General features: G+C 28.7%; 1 protein-coding gene across 5 annotated transcripts in view; it reads left to right on the top strand.

Annotated features, from left to right (window-relative positions):
- Positions 1 to 4,971: 4,971 nt before the first annotated feature.
- The window catches only part of LOC119609457 (protein roadkill-like), a 167,362-nt gene continuing 148,730 nt past the window's right edge, over positions 4,972 to 23,603 (top strand). For all 5 annotated transcript variants that reach the window (XM_037964245.1, XM_037964244.1, XM_037964247.1 and 2 more), the window contains exons 1-2: positions 4,972 to 5,782; positions 10,074 to 11,290. In XM_037964245.1, coding sequence (XP_037820173.1) covers positions 10,271 to 11,290 — 1,020 coding nt within the window. In that variant the 5' untranslated portion in view covers positions 4,972 to 5,782; positions 10,074 to 10,270. The remainder of the gene's footprint in view (positions 5,783 to 10,073; positions 11,291 to 23,603) is intronic.

The following is a 23,603-nucleotide window of genomic DNA, read 5'->3' as shown; positions in this document are numbered from 1 at the left end:
CGCTTATATACTACAAGACCGACATAGTCCAAAATATGTAATTTCGTGAAAAATGTCTTTGAATGTTTAATCACTACTTTGTAAATTATATAAGATTCTCATCTAAATTGAAATGTTTATTTGTCTTATATCCGTAAAAACATGAGTTTTATATTTTACGTTTACATCAAAACATCGATCTGACTCCGAAAATAATAGAAATATTTGAAATTTGATAAATCTTTATGAGAGACACTTTACGAAGGTGCAGAATATAATAATCAAATTACAAATCTCCAAATTTATCTGTTTGTGACACTAACAAATTAAAATGTTTTTAATTAATTTATTTAAAGTTCAAAATACTGCAAAAATATAATCAAAATAATTAAGTACTTTACATCATTTAATGGCATAATCCTCCTAAAAATTGCAACTGTGCTTCTTTTATTTTCTTTTATTTTTAGTATTTCACCTGTATTCTTTCATAGTTTATTTTTATCCAACAATTCCTTTAGTTTTTCTGTTTTGTGTTTTTTCTCACCTCTCTTTACACACTCATTCTTTTATTTGTTATTTATTTTCTTTTCCATTTTATTTTTTTTTTTTTTTGTTTTTTTGTCTTACGTTATAATCACTTTTTCGCTCGTGTTGTTTTTTGGTTCATTCTTTTTGTAATTTTTGTTTTCTCCCATTTACCACTAACCAAACAACTTTCTGCATCTCTTTTGCACACTCAATACCTCTTGCTCATACATGCACCGTGCAAACACAATAAAGAACCAAAATCTGTTTTATTTTCATTGAGTTGGAGCTCGGCGGGGTGGTAGGCATTTTTTTTAATGAATTGTTTCTTTTTTGTTGGCTTTTTTTGGGGTTGAATTTCAATGAAAGCCGCAAACAAAAAATCTCTGAAAGAGGATGATTGAAGGGCAAAGAGGATGCGGCATAAGCCAAAAATGAAAAAACAGCAGAACAAGAATGAAGCAAATAAAAAAAAAATCACAATTCAAGCGAAAAAAAGACGATGGAGAATGAAATAAAAAAGTTTTATTGCTTCCATTTTCAAAGAAAATTTCTTTGTTTATTTTATAATTTCCACTTGATTTCAAATTTAGACAAATTATTTATTACAGCACTTTTCTTTTGTAAACAAAAATACACTCGCTGTTTTTTATGTTTATTTTTATTTAACTAAATTCAGTTTTTTGTTTATTTTATATTAATGAATTTAATTTTTTTTTTATATTTCTATTCATTCGTTAATTTTCTTTTTTTGTTGAAAACAAACGTCCGCCGTATTTTTTATTTTTCCACCATTTACTTTGGCTTCATTCTTTTACGTTTATTGATTTCCTTACCGAAAGAAAAAAATTATTGTAAATGGGACTTTTTTTGCTCAAGTTTAAAAATGTTGTATGCACTCTATAATTTTAACAATTTACAAATAATTTTTACACAAACTCTCTAGTGTTTATTTAAATATTTGATGCACTTGAAAAAGTTATTAAAATTGTAAAATTTTCCATTGAAAATTACAAAGGAAAAACGTAAAAGGATTTTTTCAAAAGAGTTTTTTCCCAGTACTGTGTTACAAATACCTGCACCGACAAACATTAATGGCGAAGGCGGCTGAAACTAAAATCTCGGCAGCGGCTTAAGATCGTGTATAAGCCGGCAAAGTTTTCAACAGGGAGTATAAATAAAATTACATAGGAACTTGTTGTTAAACATTTACAATAACCTTGGAAAATTGTTTGTATTATACAGCTACATATCTATCATGTTGAAAAGCGAATTAAACAAAATATGATCAACATTTTAAAAATGTGTTAAACTGAATATTGTCGGTGTCTTTTAAATTTTATTGGCGGCTAGGCGTTGAAGGCTTTTATCCAAATCGATGCTGCGTTTTTTAATTTTTGTTCGCCGTTTTCTACTTTTTTACTTTCGACCATTTTCGTTGGAGACTTGATGGCAGAGTTGCATTCTGCTATTTAAGTGGAATTTTGTAGAGTAAATACAACTCAGTATGCTTCAGTTATAGGGTGTTATAGTAAAGTGGTGTGGAACTACATTAATACTCTAAATCATTTGAAACCCATTTAAATTTTTCTAACTTTGGAAAGCTGTTTGTATTAGTTTTTAAGTTTAAGTAATTTTCAGAAGAGTTCTTTCTATGGAAGCTTTGACTAATTATGAGCCATAATTTGTGTATGTTAACTACATATTGGTGTAGAATTTTATCTCCATAGCATTATTAAGGAATGAGTTATTTACGATTAGAGGATTTCGAGAAGAGGTCTTTATATGGGAGCTATGATCAATTATTTTACAGAATGATTTGTATATATACAAAACATATTCGAGTATAATTTGTATCCCGATATCATTATCAATTTATGAGATATTTACGATTAAGTGATTTTGGGAAGCATGTACAGTCCCGTAAAAAATTTCGTACTATATACACAACATATACGTATTATATATTGTCCCCATAAGGCCATTTGTCAAAGTGAACATTATATGGGAACTATGGTCAATTGCAGACCAATCTAATCCTTAGTTGGCAATACAAATTCTATTGATATTTGATTTGTATATGCAAAATTTGCATATATGCAAAATTTTGCGGTAATAACGATATTCTAGATGAAGTTATTAACAATAAATCCCTTTTCCGGGAGTATGTAAATTTGTATGGGAACTATATGAAATTTTGAACCGATTCTAATAATTTTTAACTGTTAATCTCAGCATGAAAAAAATACTTGTTATAAAATTTATTGAAATAGAAGCTGTGGATTGCTAATATCTCCGTTAATTCGAAGAAAATTTTAAAAAATCGATAAAAATCAAAAAAGTGTCAAAGTCGAAAAAATTGAAAATTCAGAAAAAGTTCGAAAAATCTACTTTTTATAAAACACAAAATTCTAAAATTGGAATTTTCATAAAACGGAAAATGTCGAAAAAATTAAAAAGTCAGAAATAGTTCGAAAAGTCGACTTTTTATAAAACAAAAAATTCTAAAGTTGAAAAATCGACTTTTTAAAAATACCGCTAACTATAAGAATACGGAACTTCGGAAAATTAGATTTTAGAAATTTCTAACGGAATGACGAATGTATAAATACCCTTCTCGCGAATACTACATGAATATTGTCTAAATTTAAACTCAGAATAAATAAATACAGTGGTTTCCCGGTTTAATAAAAGATATAATGTTATTCCTATTCGTAAGAACGAAAAATTCGTTAAATCGAATAACAACTTTTCTATGATTTAATGATCAAAAAATGGTAATGGAAGGTAGGAAATCTATTTTTTAGATCTTTTTAATTGGGCTCATAAATATTGTGACCATTTCTATGCATTTTTCTGCATTTTGCAAAATAAAGAAATTTTTTTCGTTAAAATTAGAAACAAAGCAAAATTAAAGATTTTAAATTACGGATATAAAACCCATGTGTAAGATTCTGAATATTTTCTAGGAATTTTGTTGACAAACAATTACATTTGTCTCTGTAATTTTAAAACAATCACCTTTAAATAAAGATTTTTACGTTAATATGTACATATATCTTTTTTAAAAATCCTGTGCCCCGTTTCTGTAATTCTCGCATCGAGAAAATCTGTCGAAAAATTCATGATCATCTTGTGTAAAACAGGGTGAATACAAGAAATTTAAAAATTTGGACTATGCTTTCAGAGTATATGTTTTCTATACATTTTCTAAAAATTAGTTAGATACTTATACATATTAAACCGATTTTCTATTTTTACCTCGTGTATCAATACCCATCATACCCCGCTATGTATACAAATTATAAGTCAGATATCGGACAGAAATTAAGTTTCATTATAGATTTTATGTTTTATTATTAGAATTATATATATTCTTGTATATTATGAAAAAAATTTAAATAAACAACAAATTTAGTTTCAAATACAGAGTCATGTGTCTTTATTCATAAATTTGAATGTGATATATTTGTGGACCCTGTAACATTAACAAATATGGGCCGATTTTGATGAAATAATTTTTTTTATTGTATATGATTTTATTATATAATTTTATTCTCATATAAACAAAAATATTTAAGTTTAAATCTTAAAATTTTAATTTTTGACCATGACTTTGCAAACTTGTTTGCATAAAAGTTCCCTACTTACGAAAGCAAAAACAATTTCTTTAATGCTATTCGATTTTATACACCTTAATAAAAAATATATAAAAAGTTTCGTTCAATTATCTTTCCCGGTCACTGAGTAATAGCTTCTTGAAGTCAAAATTTTACAAAGTCAAATTCTGCATAATGTACATTATACGTTATGAAGTCGTTTTTCTTTAGGTTTTTTGCATATGATACTTTTATTAATAGGAAAGCAATAAGAAAACTTATTATTATTAATTTATATATACAGACGTTTTATTAAATTAGTTTTAATAATTATCTGAATTATACACTAGAAATGTATAAAAAGATGAAATAGCCATATGACATACCCGGGTATGTTGGGTATTGATGTACGAAATTTTGCTCGGGTATAGACAAGACGGTTAAACCGGGAAATCAGTGTATTGCTTTTTTCTATACAAATTTACTTTAAGTGTATCAAACGCAACTGTAAATAAACATTTCAAAATGAGTGTAATAACGTCTTCCAACACTGTCAGAAATGTGTAAGCACGCCCTTTAAATTCTTATTAGATAAAAAGGAAATCAAGAAAACAACGTTGTTTATTTACGTATTAAAAGAACTACAGGACGTAAAAAACAATGTTTTTATTAAAAAACCATACAATTTTATAATATTTTCGTAATTTATTTCTTTAATTTATAATAAAACAACATAACACAATAATAAAATGTAAAGGTATATTTAACAAAAATACTACTTTTAACAAGTTAATACAACTGTGTACATTAGTGAGATACTACTATTTTAACATTTATTTATTGTAAAAATGAGAAAATTTTAGTTTGTGTTTTGCTCTGGTAAATGACGGGTCAACGCGTTAACGTATAAGTTGTAGTGGCAAACTAATGACGGGTAACGGGCCTAAGAAAAATATATACAATTTGCAATAGTTTCTGTTTGCTAATATGTTTGTGAAAAATACATAGAAAAATCAATAAATAAATAAAAAACAAATTATTAAGCATAGAGAGGGGTTATAAAAAAATTTTACGTTTTTTAAAGAAAAAGGAAGTGGAAAAAGTGTTGTAAAAGCGTTGGGGAATGTTATAAAAATAAATGTTTAACAAACAAACCAACCAACAGCAAATAACAAAAAGAAAAGGCAAAATAAAAAAATCAATATAAAAACAAATGCAAGTAAACTGGTTTCTCTCTCTCTTTTTTTCCTTCTACTACTCCACCGTGCGTTTCCCTTAAAGAAAGAGTGTGTGTGTTTGTTTTTGGTTGTTAAAAAAACCAAAACAAGTGAGAAATTAATTAAAAATTACAAGAAAATAAATAAATAAAAGAAATTCTTGCACAATTTCATATAAATAATACAAATTTTTACCACTAAATTAAGAAAAATCAAAATTTTCTCCAAAAATATAAGTGTAACACAAAACCTGCATAAAAAAGTGTTTTTTTTTAATGTATAATCAAAATTTTGTAAAAAAAATCATAAAGAAAATTGTAAAGTGCAATATTTAAAAGAAAAAAAATCATCATTATTACAAAATCAAATTGTTGAAAGAAAAAGCAAGAAATTCAAATATTGGCCAAGGTTTTGAAAATTAAATAAAAGAAAAATTCTATCAAAATAATATATTATTTCTGTGTATGTTTGTTTATATATTTTTTTCTTTATTTATAATTATTTTATCTATATTTTCCTCTCTTCAGTTTATAACATTGTAGTTGTTGTGTGTTTAATTCTTTTTCTTTATTTTTCTGTTTTTCTTAAGAAAATCGATTGTATTGTGGGCCATACCATAAAGGAATAAAAACGCCAAAAATTAAAAAAAAAATACTCAATTAAATGAAAAAGATTCTTATTTGATTTTAAATATTTGTTTGTTTTGCAAATTTCATTCATTTAAAATAATAACAACAACAATAATAACAAAAGCAGCACAAACAAAAACAAAATCAACACAAATTAACGCCCCACCTTTGACTTTTTGCATTTTGTTCCTGTAATGTTGTTAGTGTGTGTGTGTGTTTGTGCATTTTAAAAATACAAATTACTCTCGAGAAATATTGACTGTTAAATGTGAATTTTAAAGGATTTATTTTGAAATCAATTAGATAAAGATTTAAGTGCATAGAAATTGATAATTTTATGAAATATTTGTAAATTTAATTGAAGAAAACTTTAATTCTATAATAAAAATGTACCTATGTCTCTCCACCGAAAATCGGTAGTTTTCTCTTTAAAACGCATTTTTAATTGTTGTTCAAGTTAAAAATTGTCAGAGTTTTTTAATTCGATTGTAGTTTTTGAAACATCTTTAGAAGGACATAACTCTTCTACTGTTTAAAAAAGTTAGAAACTTAATTAATTTCACTACAAATTTTTAACCCAGAGACTAAAATGTACTTTTCTAAAGGATTGAGCAGCGCTGAATCCGAAACTGGCCTAAGAATTTCTTCATTACATCTGGGATTCGAGTTTTTGTCAGTTTATTGTTGTATCAAGCTTTAGGTGAAGATATCTCGAATATAAAAGAAGATATGTCAGATCTTTCTAATTTTTTACATAAAGTTGTCTTGGTGCTGTTATAACGAATCAAAAAGAGATAAAAATAAAGATTTTTTAAATTTCAGGACATGATATCTCAAATTCCAGCTGTGATAGAGAAAATCTAAGGTCAGATTCGTATGCAGCGCTGCCCAGTCCTTTACAATGAAATGGTCTCAGGGATTCGACATTTTTAAAATTTTTCCAGTTTTTTTTTACCCATTTTATGGAACTTCAAAATCATTTTTGACCGATACTTTATTAAGAAAGCTACTTTTTATTTTGTATGTTTTTCTTTTAGTAATTTTTTTCCAAATTCTGTTAAAATTGGCCATAATTTAAAAGTTTAATAAGTTTCTATTCAAATACGTTTAGATTTAATTTAAAAATAACATAACAAAATAACAAAGCCAAAAATGGATTTAAAATTTCAAAATTGGAAAAAATTCAAATTTGAACATTTGGACGAAAAAAGATAATTTTGTTGATTATTATATTTTCCAAAAATTCATTCCCAATACTAACTCGATTTCTAAATAGAACTTTCTGTAAGAAAATTGTAATATCTCCAATAAATTATATATATAACTGTTTTATAAAGTGAATAATTTATATTTAATTGTTTTTCTTTGCAAATTAATTTATTTAACAATCTTCTTTATAACAAAATTGCAGTATAACAATTTACATAAATTTTCTGTAATAACAGTTTTATACTTTTTCCCATAGAAATTTTTTTGTCCGTATATGAAGTTTGTGAATAATAGTTTTAAATAGGAATTATGTCAGAAAATTGTAATTTCTCCAGTAAATTATATGTATGTATAACAGTTTCAAACATTAAATGATTTTTATTCTGTTTTCCTTTACAAAAGTATTTATTTAACAGTATTTTATTCTTAAAAATTTCGTGATATATCTTTTTTTTATAAAAAATCTCAGTATAACATTTTTTACACAATATTTTAAAGCTTCTGTTTAACACTTTTCTATATAAAAATTCACTTGTATAAAATTTATGTATAATAGTTTTTTTATAACAATTTTTCTATACATATTTTAAAAATTTTCAGTATAACAGTTTGATTTAGAATATTTTCTAGAATATCTTTTCTAATAAAAAGATTTAAAAATAATATTATAATTTAAATTAAAAATTTTACAGGGTAAAAGTTTTTTTCTATAAATATTTTCAGTATAACAGTTTTTTTAAAGAATATTTTCTAAATTACAGTATCATCACTAGAAATTTGTTTGTATAAATTTTTTTTTTGTTTTGGGTGGTACAGAATTATTTTGGAAATTTGTCTGTATAAAATAAATTCACTGTATAATAGTTTTTTTTAGCATACAATTTGTGTATAACAGTTTGTCATGGAAAATTTTTCGTAAATAAAGTGTTTTCTTTAGAAATTTTTATATATATGTATGTGTATAGTATAACTTAACAGTATAACAGTTTTCCTAAACAACAATTTTTGTTTTTATAATAATTTTCAGTATAACAGTTTATTTTTAGAATATTTTCTAAGTTACAGAAACTTCTCTAGAATGTTTTTGTTTAACAGTTTTTTTTATACACATTTTTAAAATTTTGGCTAGTTCAGTATTATTTATAGAAATAACAGTTATTTCTGCATAAATTTTTGTGTATAACAATTTTCTATGGGATTTTGTAAATAAAGTTAGAACGTTTTCTGTATAACAGTTTTCTAATACAACAATTTTACAGCATAAAATCTGTTTCTATAATAATTTTCAGTATAACAGTTTCTGTTTATAATATTTTTTAAATAACAGTATCTTCTGGAGAAAGTCTTTTCGATACACATTTTCAGTATAACAGTTATTTTATATATAATATTGGTTGAATAACAAATGTTTTTTGAATAGAAGTTTACAGTATAAGAGTTTTTCTTCATATGATTTTGTATAAAAGTGGTATAACAGTTTTTTTTGTATATACAATTTTAATATAACAGTAGCCGTTTTACTTTCCGTTATTCAATTGTAATAAAATTAATTTAAAATATGTAAATTCTAAACTTTCTGAATTTTTTGACATTTTCTTTTTGTGAAAAATTTGGTTTTTCAATATTTGTTTAAATATGTATTTTGAAGATTATTTCAATAATTGCAAACTAATTAAAAAATATTCTGATATAAATATACTGCTAATTAGTAATTAGTACAAAACTATTTGTTTTACCTTTACTGACTTAATTTTTCGAGTGAATTTATATGTTTGCTTGTTTATTTTGTTACTGTAACATAATGTGTATTTTTTGTTGTTTCTCTGTTTCTTTATTTCTTGTCGTTTGTTGTTTTTGTATTTTGCACATTATGGGCATAAACATTATGATAAATTTGAGGGTGGTTGCAAATGACGTATAAATAAATGAATGAATAAGTGCATTAAAACAAAAACAACAAGAAAAACAACAAAAAATTGCTTTGTTGTTTGTTTGACAACTGACTTGGTTGACTTGTGAACATTGCACCAGCACATAAATTGACATTAAAAAGTCACACATAAAAATGTACACATGCATTAAAAAAAACACACACACAATAAAAACATAAAAAATGAGAAAAAAACATGTATTTTAATTTGTCATTTGCTTAAGCAAAAATTTTTAATAAATTTATGTATTACATGCAAAAAAATACACAGCAACACACACACACAAATATTACACAATGCAATTTTTCATGTTTTCTTTTGTTATTGTTGTTTTTTTTACTACTGTAATTTGCATAAGAAACAAATACTATACATACTCATGCATACAGCTATTGCAAAGGGAAAATTAACAACAAAGACAAGGTATACAGGAAAAATATAATAAAGAAGAAGAAGAAGCAACAGCAGCAGTAAAGCCAGAATATGTTAAAGCACATGACAACACTTGGGGAATTTTAAATAATATGCAAAAATAACAGCAGCAACAACAATAATATCACTGTTTTTTAAACAGAGAGCGAGATAGTTGACTGCCGAGTGAGAGTAGTTTTGTTTTTAAAAGAGTAATAAAAAAATATATCACAGTTACATTTGTATGTAAATAAGCATGTACTTATTGCTAGTATGTATGCAAATGAGCAATGTAATGTAAACTAAATTTTAAAGAGACCAGGTGGTTTTTCTTCTATTTTTAGGGAAGAGGTAATAAGATTTGTTTACAAATAATAGATTTTATTAAACTTTCAAATTTTGAGAGAAGATCGAATTATCTTTTATTATAGAAACAATTCTAGACAGTTTTAGTTATTGGTCTTCTTAACAATACAATCGATTTTGCTTCTTCTTTTTTCGAAACTTTTCTATACAACATTTAAATTTTATAATTTTTATTAAAATTTTAAAAAAATCTCTTTTCTCTTGCAGGCATTTAAAGAAAAAAAATAAAAATTAATTCTTAAAAAAATATAATCAAGTGTAAATATTAAACAAAAATAGTTAAAGAAATTTATAAAAATAATAATAATTATAACAAAACGTGAGCTGTAGTTAAAGGATAAAAATAATCTAATAAATTATTACCAAATACTTAAAGATTTATATCGAACGTGCTACGTTGCAGCATGTCGACAACTTCGTCCATTGAAACGCCAACTTCACCAACGGGTCCACTACAACATCAGCCACTGCAACACAATACAAATCGTAGTAGTCATCAACATACAGCATCGTCGCATCAACACACTACGAGGGCTATTGTAGTCAGCGCTGGCGCTGGTCCACATAATAATCCCTATACACAAACTACCACTACTACAGCGGCTGCAAACAGTAACGTTTCCCAACAGCTAAATAATAAACGTTCTCATTCCACTTCCTCGTCAGCGAACGGGTCTTCCTGCCATAACGGCGGCTCCTCGTCCTTTAATCCCATGGCCAATAATATGATTTCGCATGCCAGTCACAATCAGCAGCAACAACATCATCAGTATAATAATCAATCTTCTACTCATTCACTTTTAACACCCTCATCCTCGAACGCTTCGTCGCCCTCTGCATCGGCTAGTGCTTCTACTGCTGCTGCTGTGGCCGTTCATCAGCAGCCACAATACTCCCACAATAATCATTCAACTAATTCATATTCAGCTCAGCAACAACAACAACATCATCATCACAATAGTTCTTCTACTTCGTCGGCTTCGTCCTCCTCATTTTCCCATCAAAATCATTCTTCAACACATTCTCATACACAATATCAACAACAACTACCACATCAACAACAACAACAACAGCATCATAATCATCATCACAATCATTTGCAATTTGCAAGGCCATCGACGTCAATGTCAGCTCCTTGTACAGCCGCCACCTCTTCGTCGCAAAACAGCTCGTGCACACCATGCAGCATTAAACGTCATACTACAGATGTTTCTGTTTGCTCTTCATCGTCCTCCTCTTGCTGTTCATCGGCCTCATCTAATTCGGTCTCAGCTGCAGGTGGCGGCCATAGTGCTGCTGGAGGAAGTGGAGGTGGTGGTGGTGGTGTTGGTGGCAGTGGCTCAGCAGGTGTAGGCCAAGGAAATGCCCATATTGTTACTCCGGCCGTGATTACGCAAAAATCGCGTACTATACCCTCGGACAAGGTGAGTTTTAAAAATATCTTCCTCTTTCCTTCTCTCTCCCACTCTTTCTCTCTTTCTCTATTAAATCAAATAAAATTTTGTTAAAAATTTTTACTTGCAAAAAACCATAAGAATTGGTTTATTTTTATAAACTCTCCGAGTTGTACTTGTATAATGTAAAAGCTGCATATTGTAGCATATGTTGAGGCTTTAAATACACTTGTTTTTTTGTAGCATATTTTTAGACATACAAATAATTTACAAATAGTACTACTGCATACCCAGATTTCTCTTTACTCTTTTGTGTATGTGTGTATCTGTGTGTTTGTATTTTACTTCTGTTCTTGAGTTTTTTTTCTCTACTTACATTGTGGCATGCATTTATGTTCGTTCGTTTTTTTTTTCATCTGGGATTTTTGTTTAAATGTGGGTGGCTGTCGTTTTTTTTAATTTTTTGCTCTTGTTCATCTTTTGTTGGGTTTCAAAAGGCCTTGCAAAGCTTTTTATTTTTATATTGATTTTTTGTTGTTGTTGTTGCTTCCTTCATATGCTGCTGTAAATTCTAAAAAAAATATAAAAACAAGTTTCATATTCGACGAATCTTAAATATCCTTCACTTAAGCAATTACATATAAGTGATTTTCAGAAAAGAGCTTTATGAACAGCGAGGCGGTCATGGCTAGATCGATCCTTTATCCATAAGGACTCGGAATATATGTATGTTTTAGAGTGTCCAAAAATTATACTGTAGAAATTACAAATGGATTGACAAACTTATATATGCCCTTCGCACGAAGGTGAAGGGTATAAAAATACTAGAAAAACACAAGCAGCATTTCAATGTTAACTTTTGTGAAATTGTACAAATTCCCAGAAAAAAAAAAAAAAACACATACAAATAGAGATTTTTGCAAACTAGTGCATACTTTTAGGCGAGTTAATGCACAGCAGGTCCATATTGATGATGATGATGATGTGCCTTCAATGTTATAGTCATCATATGTTTTTGGTTTTTGATTTTATTTTCTCTTCTTCATCTTCTTCTCTAAGTTTAATATAATGCTGAGATTTTGCTTTTGTGTTAAACGATAAGATATGTTTGTTTCTTCGTTTTATATTATTGTCCTGATGAAGTCTATATATACTAATGCTTTTACTATAAATTAAGCTTGCAGCTGTAATAGTCCAACCAGCCATATATTTTTTTATTTTCTTATATTTATTTCATCATGCCCTTCAGTAAGGATTTCGTTAGATTTGTATGCCAATAATCATTGGCAATATTTATTATGTTGAAACTACTTCTATTGTTAAAATCTCGTTTAACATTATTCTTGTTTTTTTTTCTTTGTGTTTTGTTGTTGTTGTTGTATGGTGTGGGTAGTAAAACATTTTAATATTAAAAAATTGGAAATTTAATGTTTGTTGTTGTTTAGAAAAAAGAAATAAAAATGAAATTTCTTTTAATTTAAATACTTTTAAATATTAGTTTTTATTATAAATCAAACCTTGCCAAGAGGTGACATTCTTTGTTAAGTTGCTAAAAGGGAAATTGGAAGAAATGTCGAACTAATTTCATAGTTTTGTACTAATTTTTTTACTTAATTAATGGTATAATAGGGAAATGATTTCTTGTTGCCACATTTACGACTCTTTTAGAATTGTATTAACAGAAAAATTTTACCTTAAAAATGTTTCAATAACAGAGGGCCAATTCGGATTGTAACAATGTTTTGTATACCTTTCACCATCGTGTCTTTCCGTTTGTAATTTGTTACAATATAATTTTCCGACCCTATAAAGTATATACATACATGTGTATATGTATTCTATAACCAAGATCCTTATAGATAGCGGAAACGATTATGCCATGTCCGTCTGTCTGCTGAAATCAATTTTCTGAAGACCGCAGATGTCTTTGGGACATCTTCGGTCTTCAATAATTCCATCTGACATGCTTTCGAGAAGATTCCTATTTAAAATCTGCAAAATGGGTCCATAAAAAACGGAGATATGAGCAAAAATCTGAGACAATCTGAGTTAGTTAGTTAGTTAGTTTAGTTAGGTAGTTATTAGTTATTTAGTTAGTTAGTTAGTTAGTTAGTTAGTTAGTTATTTTAGTTATAGTTAGTTAGTTAGTTAGTTGTTAGTTAGTTTAGTTAGTTGTTCGTTAGTTAGTTAGTTAGTTAGTTCGTTTACGTTAGTTCGTTCGTTAGTTTAGTTCGTTAGTTAGTTTAGTTAGTTCGTTTTAGTTATTGTTAGTTAGTTAGTTAGTTAGTTTTAGTTCGTTAGTTCGTTAGTTCGTTCGTTCGTTCGTTAGTAGTTAGTTCGTTAGTTCGTTAGTTTTAGTTCGTTCGTTTCGTTCGTTCGTTCGTTCGTTCGTTTTGTTCGTTAGTTCGTTTCGTTCGTTCTTGTTCGTTCGTTCGTTTCGTTATTTTTCGTTCGTTCGTTCGTTCGTTCGTTCGTTCGTTCGTTCGTTAGTTAGTTTCGTTCGTTAGTTCGTTAGTTAGTTAGTTCGTTCGTTCGTTCGTTTCGTTCGTTCGTTCGTTAGTTCGTTCGTTAGTTCGTTCTTCGTTCGTTCGTTCGTTCGTTAGTTCGTTGTTAGTTCGTTAGTTTTTCGTTCGTTTTGTGTTCGTTCGTTAGTTCGTTCGTTCGTTCGTTCGTTAGTTCGTTCGTTCGTTCGTTCGTTCGTTCGTTTTGTTCGTTTCGTTCGTTATTTTCGTTCGTTTAGTTCGTTCGTTCGTTCGTTCGTTCGTTCGTTCCGTTCGTTCGTTCGTTAGTTCGTTCGTTAGTTAGTTCGTTGTTAGTTCGTTCTCGTTCGTTCGTTCGTTCGTTCGTTTTTGTTCGTTCGTTAGTTCGTTCGTTCGTTTGTTCGTTAGTTCGTTCGTTTGTTCGTTCGTTTTCGTTCGTTAGTTCGTTCGTTCGTTCGTTTGTTTTTCGTTTAGTTAGTTCGTTCGTTCGTTCGTTCGTTCGTTAGTTCGTTGTTTTCGTTCGTTCGTTTCGTTCGTTTTTGTTCCGTTCGTTCGTTCGTTCGTCGTTGTTTTCGTTCGTTCGTTCGTGAGTTAGTTAGTTAGTGTAGTTAGTAGTTAGTTAGTTAGTTAGTTAGTTAGTTAGTAGTTAGTTAGTTAGTTAGTTAGTTAGTTAGTTAGGTAGTTAGTTAGTTAGTTAGTTAGTAGTTAGTTAGTATACTTAGTTACTTAGTTACTTAGGTTCTTAGTTACTTAGTTACTAGTTACTTACAAAAGTTACAAAAAGTTCTTTTGTTACGCAAAAAGTCCCCTTTGACGCAAAAAATCCCTTTTTCAAATAGTACCTTGTTTACAAAAAAGGTACTTTTTACAAAAAAGGTCCCTTTTTCACAAAAAAGTTCCTTTTTTACATCGCATGTGCCTTTTAACCACAAAAGTCCCCTTTTTAGCACAAAAATCCCTTTTTACATAAAATGTGTCTTTTAATACAAAAAGTCCCTTTTTACAAAAAAATCCACTTTTACACAAAAAGTCGCTTTTTTACACAAAATGTTACTTTTTACACAAAAAGTAACTTTTTAGACGAAAAGTCACTTTTTACACGAAAGTCGCTTTTTTACACAAAAATTAACTTTTTACACAAAGTCACTTTTTCTACAAAAAGTCACTTCTTACACAAAAAGTTCCTTTTTTGTTCAATAGCCCCTTTTTATGCAAACTTTTTAAAAACAATTTCATGGTAAAAGTTCTACATATTTCAGAAAGAGTATATTAAACCATTAAAGCCTATTCGGTTAAAGAAGTTTATGAGCGCAACAAATTCTTTTAATTTTTCTTAAAACAAATCCCTTAAACCTCAACTATAAACAAGAAAACAAACACTTTAAAAATTATCTCTACGCCTAAACATATACTTTATATTATTTGATATAAACACCCCACAATATGCTACAAATTCTTATTAACAAATTGTTTTTTTTTTGTTCATTCTCTCAATTTGTAGTCTGTCTTATTTACTACAACAAATACTATTTAATTATTAAAATAAAAACATGTTGCCGCAAGTAAATCTTCAATATTTATTAACGTCTTAAGCTGATTTTCTCATTAATTACGCAAACTTTAACAAAAGTAAATTAGAAGTAAGCACAACACCAACACTAACACAAAACCCAAACACATGTAAGAACCCAAACTCCATTTAGAACAGACCCTGCTTCAGTTCCTTCAAACTAAATAAGACAAAAAATATATTTATTTAAGACAAGAGTAAAACTTAATTAACTGAAAAAGAAAAAATATAATACTTTTATCCTTGAAAAATATTAACGAAAACAAGAAAACATACAAGACATTTTCAAGGAGTCAACGAGAGGGAGAGAAGAAAACTAAAAAGGACACACACAAGTTAAGTAAATCACTGCAACGTCAAATGCGTATTAAGAAATACACTTAATGTACAGAAAAATGAAAAAAAAAGAAAATCTATATGTTTAACATACTTTGTTGTTTGTTATTTAAAGTATTTTATGAAAAAAGAAAGAAAGCAAGAAAAAAAAACATTAAACAAATAATTTTTGTTAAGCAACAAAAGTCGCGTCATTCAAATGTTATCCCAGACATTTCTAATGGTCGACTAAGCGCCAGACCCCAACTGTTGTATTTCTATTTTTTTAATTTTCCTTAATCTTCTCTCTCTCTCCTTTATCTATAACATTTCAGTTGCCTTGAATTGGTATTTTGTTGTTTTTTTTATTTTTGCTTGTTCAATCATACAATTATTGCTTGTTTATTCTTGTGTTTGTTGTTGTTGTTGTTGCTAAGCCTAAATGACATTGTAAATTTGTCTTTACGTTCGTTTAGCCATTAAAAACACTCTCGTTTAAATTTAATTTTTATCATAAAAATCAGCTCGTGCTTCGTCGGTCTGACCACATTTATGGCTGGATTATTGTAATTTCTTTTACAAATCATTAAAAACATATTGTTTTATAATGGTGGATGAGAAATTTAGGGAAATTAATAATAATTTTAAAAATGTAGCATAAAACTGTAATTTGTTATATTTAAATTTAAAAAAAAAACAGTGACAAACATTATCTTCTATACAAAACTCGGCTTTAGGACAACATTTCCTTTTTACAAAAAAAGTAAATTTTTACACTTTCCATATAATATTCCATATAATATTCCAAAAGTATATTTTTACCTCAAACGTCACTTTTTACACAAAATGTCACCTTTTTCATTAAAAGTCATTTTTTACACAAAATTTCCCTATTTACACAAAAAGTCATTTTTTACACAAAATTTCCCTATTTACACAAAAAGTCTTTTTTTACACAAAATGTCACTTTTTAGACAAAAAGTCACTTTTTACACAAAATTTCACTTTTTACACAAAAAGTCACTTTTTACTCAAAAAGTCTTTTTTTACACAAAATGTCACTTTTTACACAAAATCTCACTTTTTACACAAAAAGTCCCTTTTTAAAATGTCCCTTTTAGATGAAGAGTCCCTTTGAGATAAAAAGTCCCTTTGAGATAAAAAGTCCCTTTGAGATAAAAAGTCCCTTTTTACTTAAAAGGTACCTTTTTACACAAAATGCCACTTTTTACACAAAAAGTAAATTTTTACACAAAAAGACAATTTTTAAGCAAAAAGCCACTTTTTACACAAAATGTCACTTTTTACACAAAAAGCCATTTTTACACAAAAAGACACTTTTTACACAAAAAGTCACTTTTTACACAAAAAGTCACTTTTTACACAAAAAGTAACTTTTTACACAAAAAGTAACTTTTTACACAAAAAGTAACTTTTTACACAAAAAGTCACTTTTTACACTAAAAGTCTCTTTTTACCCAAAAGTCCTTTTTTACTCAAAAAGAATTCTTTAACCCAAAAAACTCATTTTTCCATAGAAAAATAGATTTCAAAGGTAATCAAAAAGTAAATTTAAAAATTTTTCCATATTAACTTTTTTATTAACAATTACTCTTAATACTGTCAAATGTTTAAACATTTAAGTACCTAACAAATATTAAAAAAAATAACACATAAATAACAACAATAGTTCGAAATTACGTCTATGTTCATTTTAATCATTTGTCTTTCTAATTTAAGAGAGCGTGCGTTACACTCTCCCTTGCTAAGTATCGTATGTATTTTGACGTCCTTTAATTTTTTTTGCTAAAGTCCATGATGTTATTCCAAATCTATTTAAAGTCATTGTGAAACACGTTTTAGCAATTTTCTTTCCCTTGCAAAATGTTTAGATTGTTCATTGAATTGGTATTTATTTTAATGCTGCCGTTGCCTTCATTTGTCGCCTCTGCTGCTGCTGTTAAAGCCATTGACAAAATACACATAAAAATGCCTGTAAATTTAGCCTTAAACTGTTAACAACCACCTTTGGAAAATTTGCAAAAGTCTCAAAAAAAAAAACACATTACAAACATTATAATCTATCTACTTAAACACACATTTTGAGCTACATAAACATACCTACTTACATACATGTGTTTATTTTAGATTTTCGATGTTTGTTGTTGGCTTTTAAAAGCGATAAAAGAAATATTGTCAACTTGACCTCTATAATTTTTGTGAATTTTCTTTTTTTTTTTTGATATTTAGCCTCCAAAGCAAATAATTTTCCTCCCCTTTTTCTTTCTCTTCTCTGTCAAATGAGCACAAATTTATTTGTCCATAATAATGTTTAAATATTTGTATGTTATTTATAGGTTGTAAAGAAAATTGCTTTAATATGTAGTTCCACATAACTTTTTATTGAGAGTTTATCCAAATGCTTTAAATTTTATGTAGCCTAAAAGTCGGCAACAATTTCTGTGATGAAAATATTATTAACTAAATGTATCCTTAAAGTATGGAGACTATGGACTAGACTATGGACTAGACTATAGACTAGACTATAGACTAGACTATAGACTAGACTATAGACTAGACTATAGACTAGACTATAGACTAGACTATAGACTAGACTATAGACTAGACTATAGACTAGACTATAGACTAGACTACTAGACTAGACTATAGACTAGACTATAGACTAGACTATAGACTAGACTATAGACTAGACTATAGACTAGACTATAGACTAGACTATAGACTAGACTATAGACTAGACTATAGACTAGACTATAGACTAGACTATAGACTAGACTATAGACTAGACTATAGACTAGACTATAGACTAGACTATAGACTAGACTATAGACTAGACTATAGACTAGACTATAGACTAGACTATAGACTAGACTATAGACTATGACTAGATAGACTAGACTATAGACTAGACTATAGACTAGACTATAGACTAGACTATAGACTAGACTATAGACTAGACTATAGACTAGACTATAGACTAGACTATAGACTAGACTATAGACTAGACTATAGACTAGACTATAGACTAGACTATAGACTGACTATAGACTAGACTATAGACTAGACTATAGACTAGACTATAGACTAGACTATAGACTAGACTATAGACTAGACTATAGACTAGACTATAGACTAGACTATAGACTAGACTATAGACTAGACTATAGACTAGACTATAGACTAGACTATAGACTAGACTATAGACTAGACTATAGACTAGACTATAGACTAGACTATAGACTAGACTATAGACTAGACTATAGACTAGACTATAGACTAGACTATAGACTAGACTATAGACTAGACTATAGACTAGACTATAGACTAGACTATAGACTAGACTATAGACTAGACTATAGACTAGACTATAGACTAGACTATAGACTAGACTATAGACTAGACTATAGACTAGACTATAGACTAGACTATAGACTAGACTAGAATAGACTAGACTATAGACTAGACTATAGACTAGACTATAGACTAGACTATAGACTAGACTATAGACTAGACTATAGACTAGACTATAGACTAGACTATAGACTAGACTATAGACTAGACTATAGACTAGACTATAGACTAGACTATAGACTAGACTATAGACTAGACTATAGACTAGACTATAGACTAGACTATAGACTAGACTATAGACTAGACTATAGACTAGACTATAGACTAGACTATAGACTAGACTATAGACTAGACTATAGACTAGACTATAGACTAGACTATAGACTAGACTATAGACTAGACTATAGACTAGACTATAGACATAGACTATAGACTAGACTATAGACTAGGACTATAGACTAGATAGACTAGACTATAGATAGACTATAGACTAGACTATAGACTAGGACCTATAGACTAGACCTATAGACTAGACTATAGACTTAGACTATAGACTAGACTAGACTAGACTATCGACTAGACTATAGACTAGACTATAGACTAGACTATAGACTAGGACTCTAGACTAGACTATAGACTATGACTATAGACTAGACTATAGACTAGACTATAGACTAGACTATAGACTAGACTTATAGACTAGACTATAGACTAGACTATAGACTAGACTATAGGACTAGACTATAGACTAGACTATAGACTAGACTATAGACTAGACTATAGACTAGACTATAGACTAGACTATAGACTAGACTATAGACTAGACTATAGACTAGACTATAGAAAGACTATAGACTAGACTATAGACTAGACTATAGACTAGACTATAGACTAGGACTATAGAACTAGACTATAGACTAGACTATAGACTAGACTATAGACTAGACTATAGACTAGGACTATAGACTAGACTAGACTATAGACTAGACTATAGACTAGACTATAGACTAGACTATAGACTAGACTATAGACTAGACTATAGACTAGACTATAGACTAGACTATAGACTAGACTATAGACTAGACTATAGACTAGACTATAGACTAGACTATAGACTAGACTATAGACTAGACTATAGACTAGACTATAGACTAGACTATAGACTAGACTATAGACTAGACTATAGACTAGACTATAGACTAGACTATAGACTAGACTATAGACTAGACTATAGACTAGACTATAGACTAGACTATAGACTAGACTATAGACTAGACTATAGACTAGACTAATAGACTAGACTATAGACTAGACTATAGACTAGACTATAGACTAGACTATAGACTAGACTATAGAACTAGACTATAGACTAGACTATAGACTAGACTATAGACTAGACTATAGACTAGACTATAGACTAGACTATAGACTAGACTATAGACTAGACTATAGACTAGACTATAGACTAGACTATAGACTAGACTATAGACTAGACTATAGACTAGACTATAGACTAGACTATAGACTAGACTATAGACTAGACTATAGACTAGACTATAGACTAGACTATAGACTAGACTATAGACTAGACTATAGACTAGACTATAGACTAGACTATAGACTAGACTATAGACTAGACTATAGACTAGACTATAGACTAGACTATAGACTAGACTATAGACTAGACTATAGACTAGACTATAGACTAGACTATAGACTAGACTATAGACTAGACTATAGACTAGACTATAGACTAGACTATAGACTAGACTATAGACTAGACTATAGACTAGACTATAGACTAGACTATAGACTAGACTATAGACTAGACTATAGACTAGACTATAGACTAGACTAGACTAGACTATAGACTAGACTATAGACTAGACTATAGACTAGACTATAGACTAGACTATAGACTAGACTATAGACTAGACTATAGACTAGACTATAGACTAGACTATAGACTAGACTAGACTATAGACTAGACTATAGACTAGACTATAGACTAGACTATAGACTAGACTATAGACTAGACTATAGACTAGACTATAGACTCTAGTCTATAGTCTAGTCTCTATAGTCTATAGTCTAGTCTATAGTCTAGTCTATAGTCTAGTCTATAGTCTAGTCTATAGTCTAGTCTATAGTCTAGTCTATAGTCTAGTCTATAGTCTAGTCTATAGTCTAGTCTATAGTCTAGTCTATAGTCTAGTCTATAGTCTAGTCTATAGTCTAGTCTATAGTCTAGTCTATAGTCTAGTCTATAGTCTAGTCTATAGTCTAGTCTATAGTCTAGTCTATAGTCTAGTCTATAGTCTAGTCTATAGTCTAGTCTATAGTCTAGTCTATAGTCTAGTCTATAGTCTAGTCTATAGTCTAGTCTATAGTCTAGTCTATAGACTAGACTAGAGACTAGACTAGACTATAGAATAGACTATAGAATAGACTATAGAATAGACTATAGACTAGACTATAGACTAGACTATAGTCGATATCAAGAAGTACCAAGTACAGATTTTTCTATGCCTTTTTAAAGAGGGGACTTCTCTCCCATAATTTTTTAATTAAATTTATTAATGTAAAAACGTAAACTTTCCATTTTTTGACATTTATTTTATAAACCCTTGTTGGTGTTTATTTCACAGAAGTTTTTGTATTATAAACTTTAATAAATTAGTTAATTTTCTTAAACATTTACTTCTCGCACTTCCTCTTCCCTAACCAAAAAAGCCCAAAGTTTATGAACTCTATATTTTATTTGCATTTTTTTATTAAAATAGTTAATACTTTAGCCCCAAAACGAAGCATTAGTTTAAAGCATAACTAAGGGCGTTGTAAGCATCAGCAAAAGTGAAGCATATATTAAGGCGTTTTATTAAAGTATTTATTACTCTAATATTGTCACTGCTGTATTTCATATTACATTTTCCTCGTTTTACTTTTTCGTTGCGAAAGCCATAAGTAAAACCCACCAACATTAACCACACTATCTGGTTACCGACAGCTTATTCCAACAACCAACAGCCCCTTAGATTTGGCTACATTTTTCGTCTTTCGTTTTGTGTCAAGGAAGTTGTTAATTTCCTTAACAGTTTCTTCTTACTTCAGAGTCTATCTATCGCTGCCTGACAACTACCATATCTAGCGACTATGACTAGTACGTGTATGAGTTGATATTTTTTTTTACAATTTCTTTTTTCTCTAACTCTTTCGGCAAAAATATTAATAGTAGCACTGGTAGTCGTAGTCATAGTACAACAACACCAAAAAATATATTTGAAAAAAATCTACAAGAAGGGTAAGAAATATAGAGCGGCAAACTTTAAGCATAATCTTGGATAAGCCTTTGGTTTCGCAAATGGTTGTTATGGTTCAGTGCAGAAATTCCAATGATTGCGTCTAAAATGTGTTAAAGTCAATTTCATTTCTTCTTTTTTTTACATTCGAGGGAATGTTACCTTTTTTAAGGTTTGTCGCCACTTAAACTAAAACTTATATCTCAAATTGCTTTTTGCTTACAGCAATTCTTCCCCATTTTTTTATACTTTCTTTTATTTTTTTTTAACTAGCCCAGTATCTTGTTCATTTCCTTGATACTTAAGTATTTAGAGTTCTGCCACTACAACATACTTCTTTGGAAATCTTACAAGTGTATGACAATATATCTCTCCTTACACACACACACAAGTGATATAAGAAATTTACAATAAAAAAACTAGTTTTTTAAAATGTTGAGTGTGGCAAAGTTGGTGTGTGTAAAAAGACCACTTTAATTTTAGTATTAAATCTACTTAAAGTGTTTCCCTTTTGGGATTTACTGCTCTCGTTGTCGGTATTGGTTTTACTTCTAAATTAAATTTCTGTTAAATTTCTTTGATATTAGAGGGAAATATTGCAGGTTTTCTAATGACATACATTTTTTGTGAAAGAAAAAAGGAAAATTGAAAAAAGTACTTTGTTATTGTAAAGGCAGAAGTTAAATTCAGGAAATTTTTTAATGTTTCAATTGCATGTTTTCTATGAAATGTGAAATTTACACAAAAAGTATATTTTACTTCTCGAAAAGATTTTTGACAATTAACTTCAATTCTACACCAAAATTCCGTTTTATTTTATAAAATTTTATATATATTTCAGAAAGAAAAATACTTTTTCCTCAACGATTTAATTTTTTGTACGAAAAATGAGTTTTTATACAAAATAAACTGTTTACGCAAACATTTCGCAAATTTTTACACTGAAAGTAATTTCTTACATAAAGCTTTTATTGGTTTTTGATTGATTTTTGACACAAGAAGTAAAATACAAAAAAGTAACTTTTTACGCAAAAGGTCACGAAGTTAGTTAGTTACTTAGGTAGTTAGTTAGTTAGTTAGTTAGTTAGTTAGTTAGTTAGTTAGTTAGCTAGTTAGTTAGTTAGTTAGTTAGTTAGTTAGTTAGTTAGTTAGTTAGTTAGTTAGTTAGTTAGGAGTTAGTTAGTTGTAGTTAGTTAGTTAGTTAGTTAGTTAGTTAGTTAGTTAGTTAGTTAGTAGTTAGTTAGTTAATTAGTTAGTTAGTAGTTAGTTAGTTAGTTAGTTAGTAGTTGTAGTTAGTTAGTTAGTTA

Source organism: Lucilia sericata, unplaced genomic scaffold (assembly GCF_015586225.1).
Source record: "Lucilia sericata isolate MDLA Ls3-8-SP2 unplaced genomic scaffold, ASM1558622v1 Contig000983F_arrow, whole genome shotgun sequence".
NCBI classification, from domain to species: domain Eukaryota; kingdom Metazoa; phylum Arthropoda; class Insecta; order Diptera; family Calliphoridae; genus Lucilia; species Lucilia sericata.
This window is presented reverse-complemented; position numbering and strand designations above follow the sequence as displayed.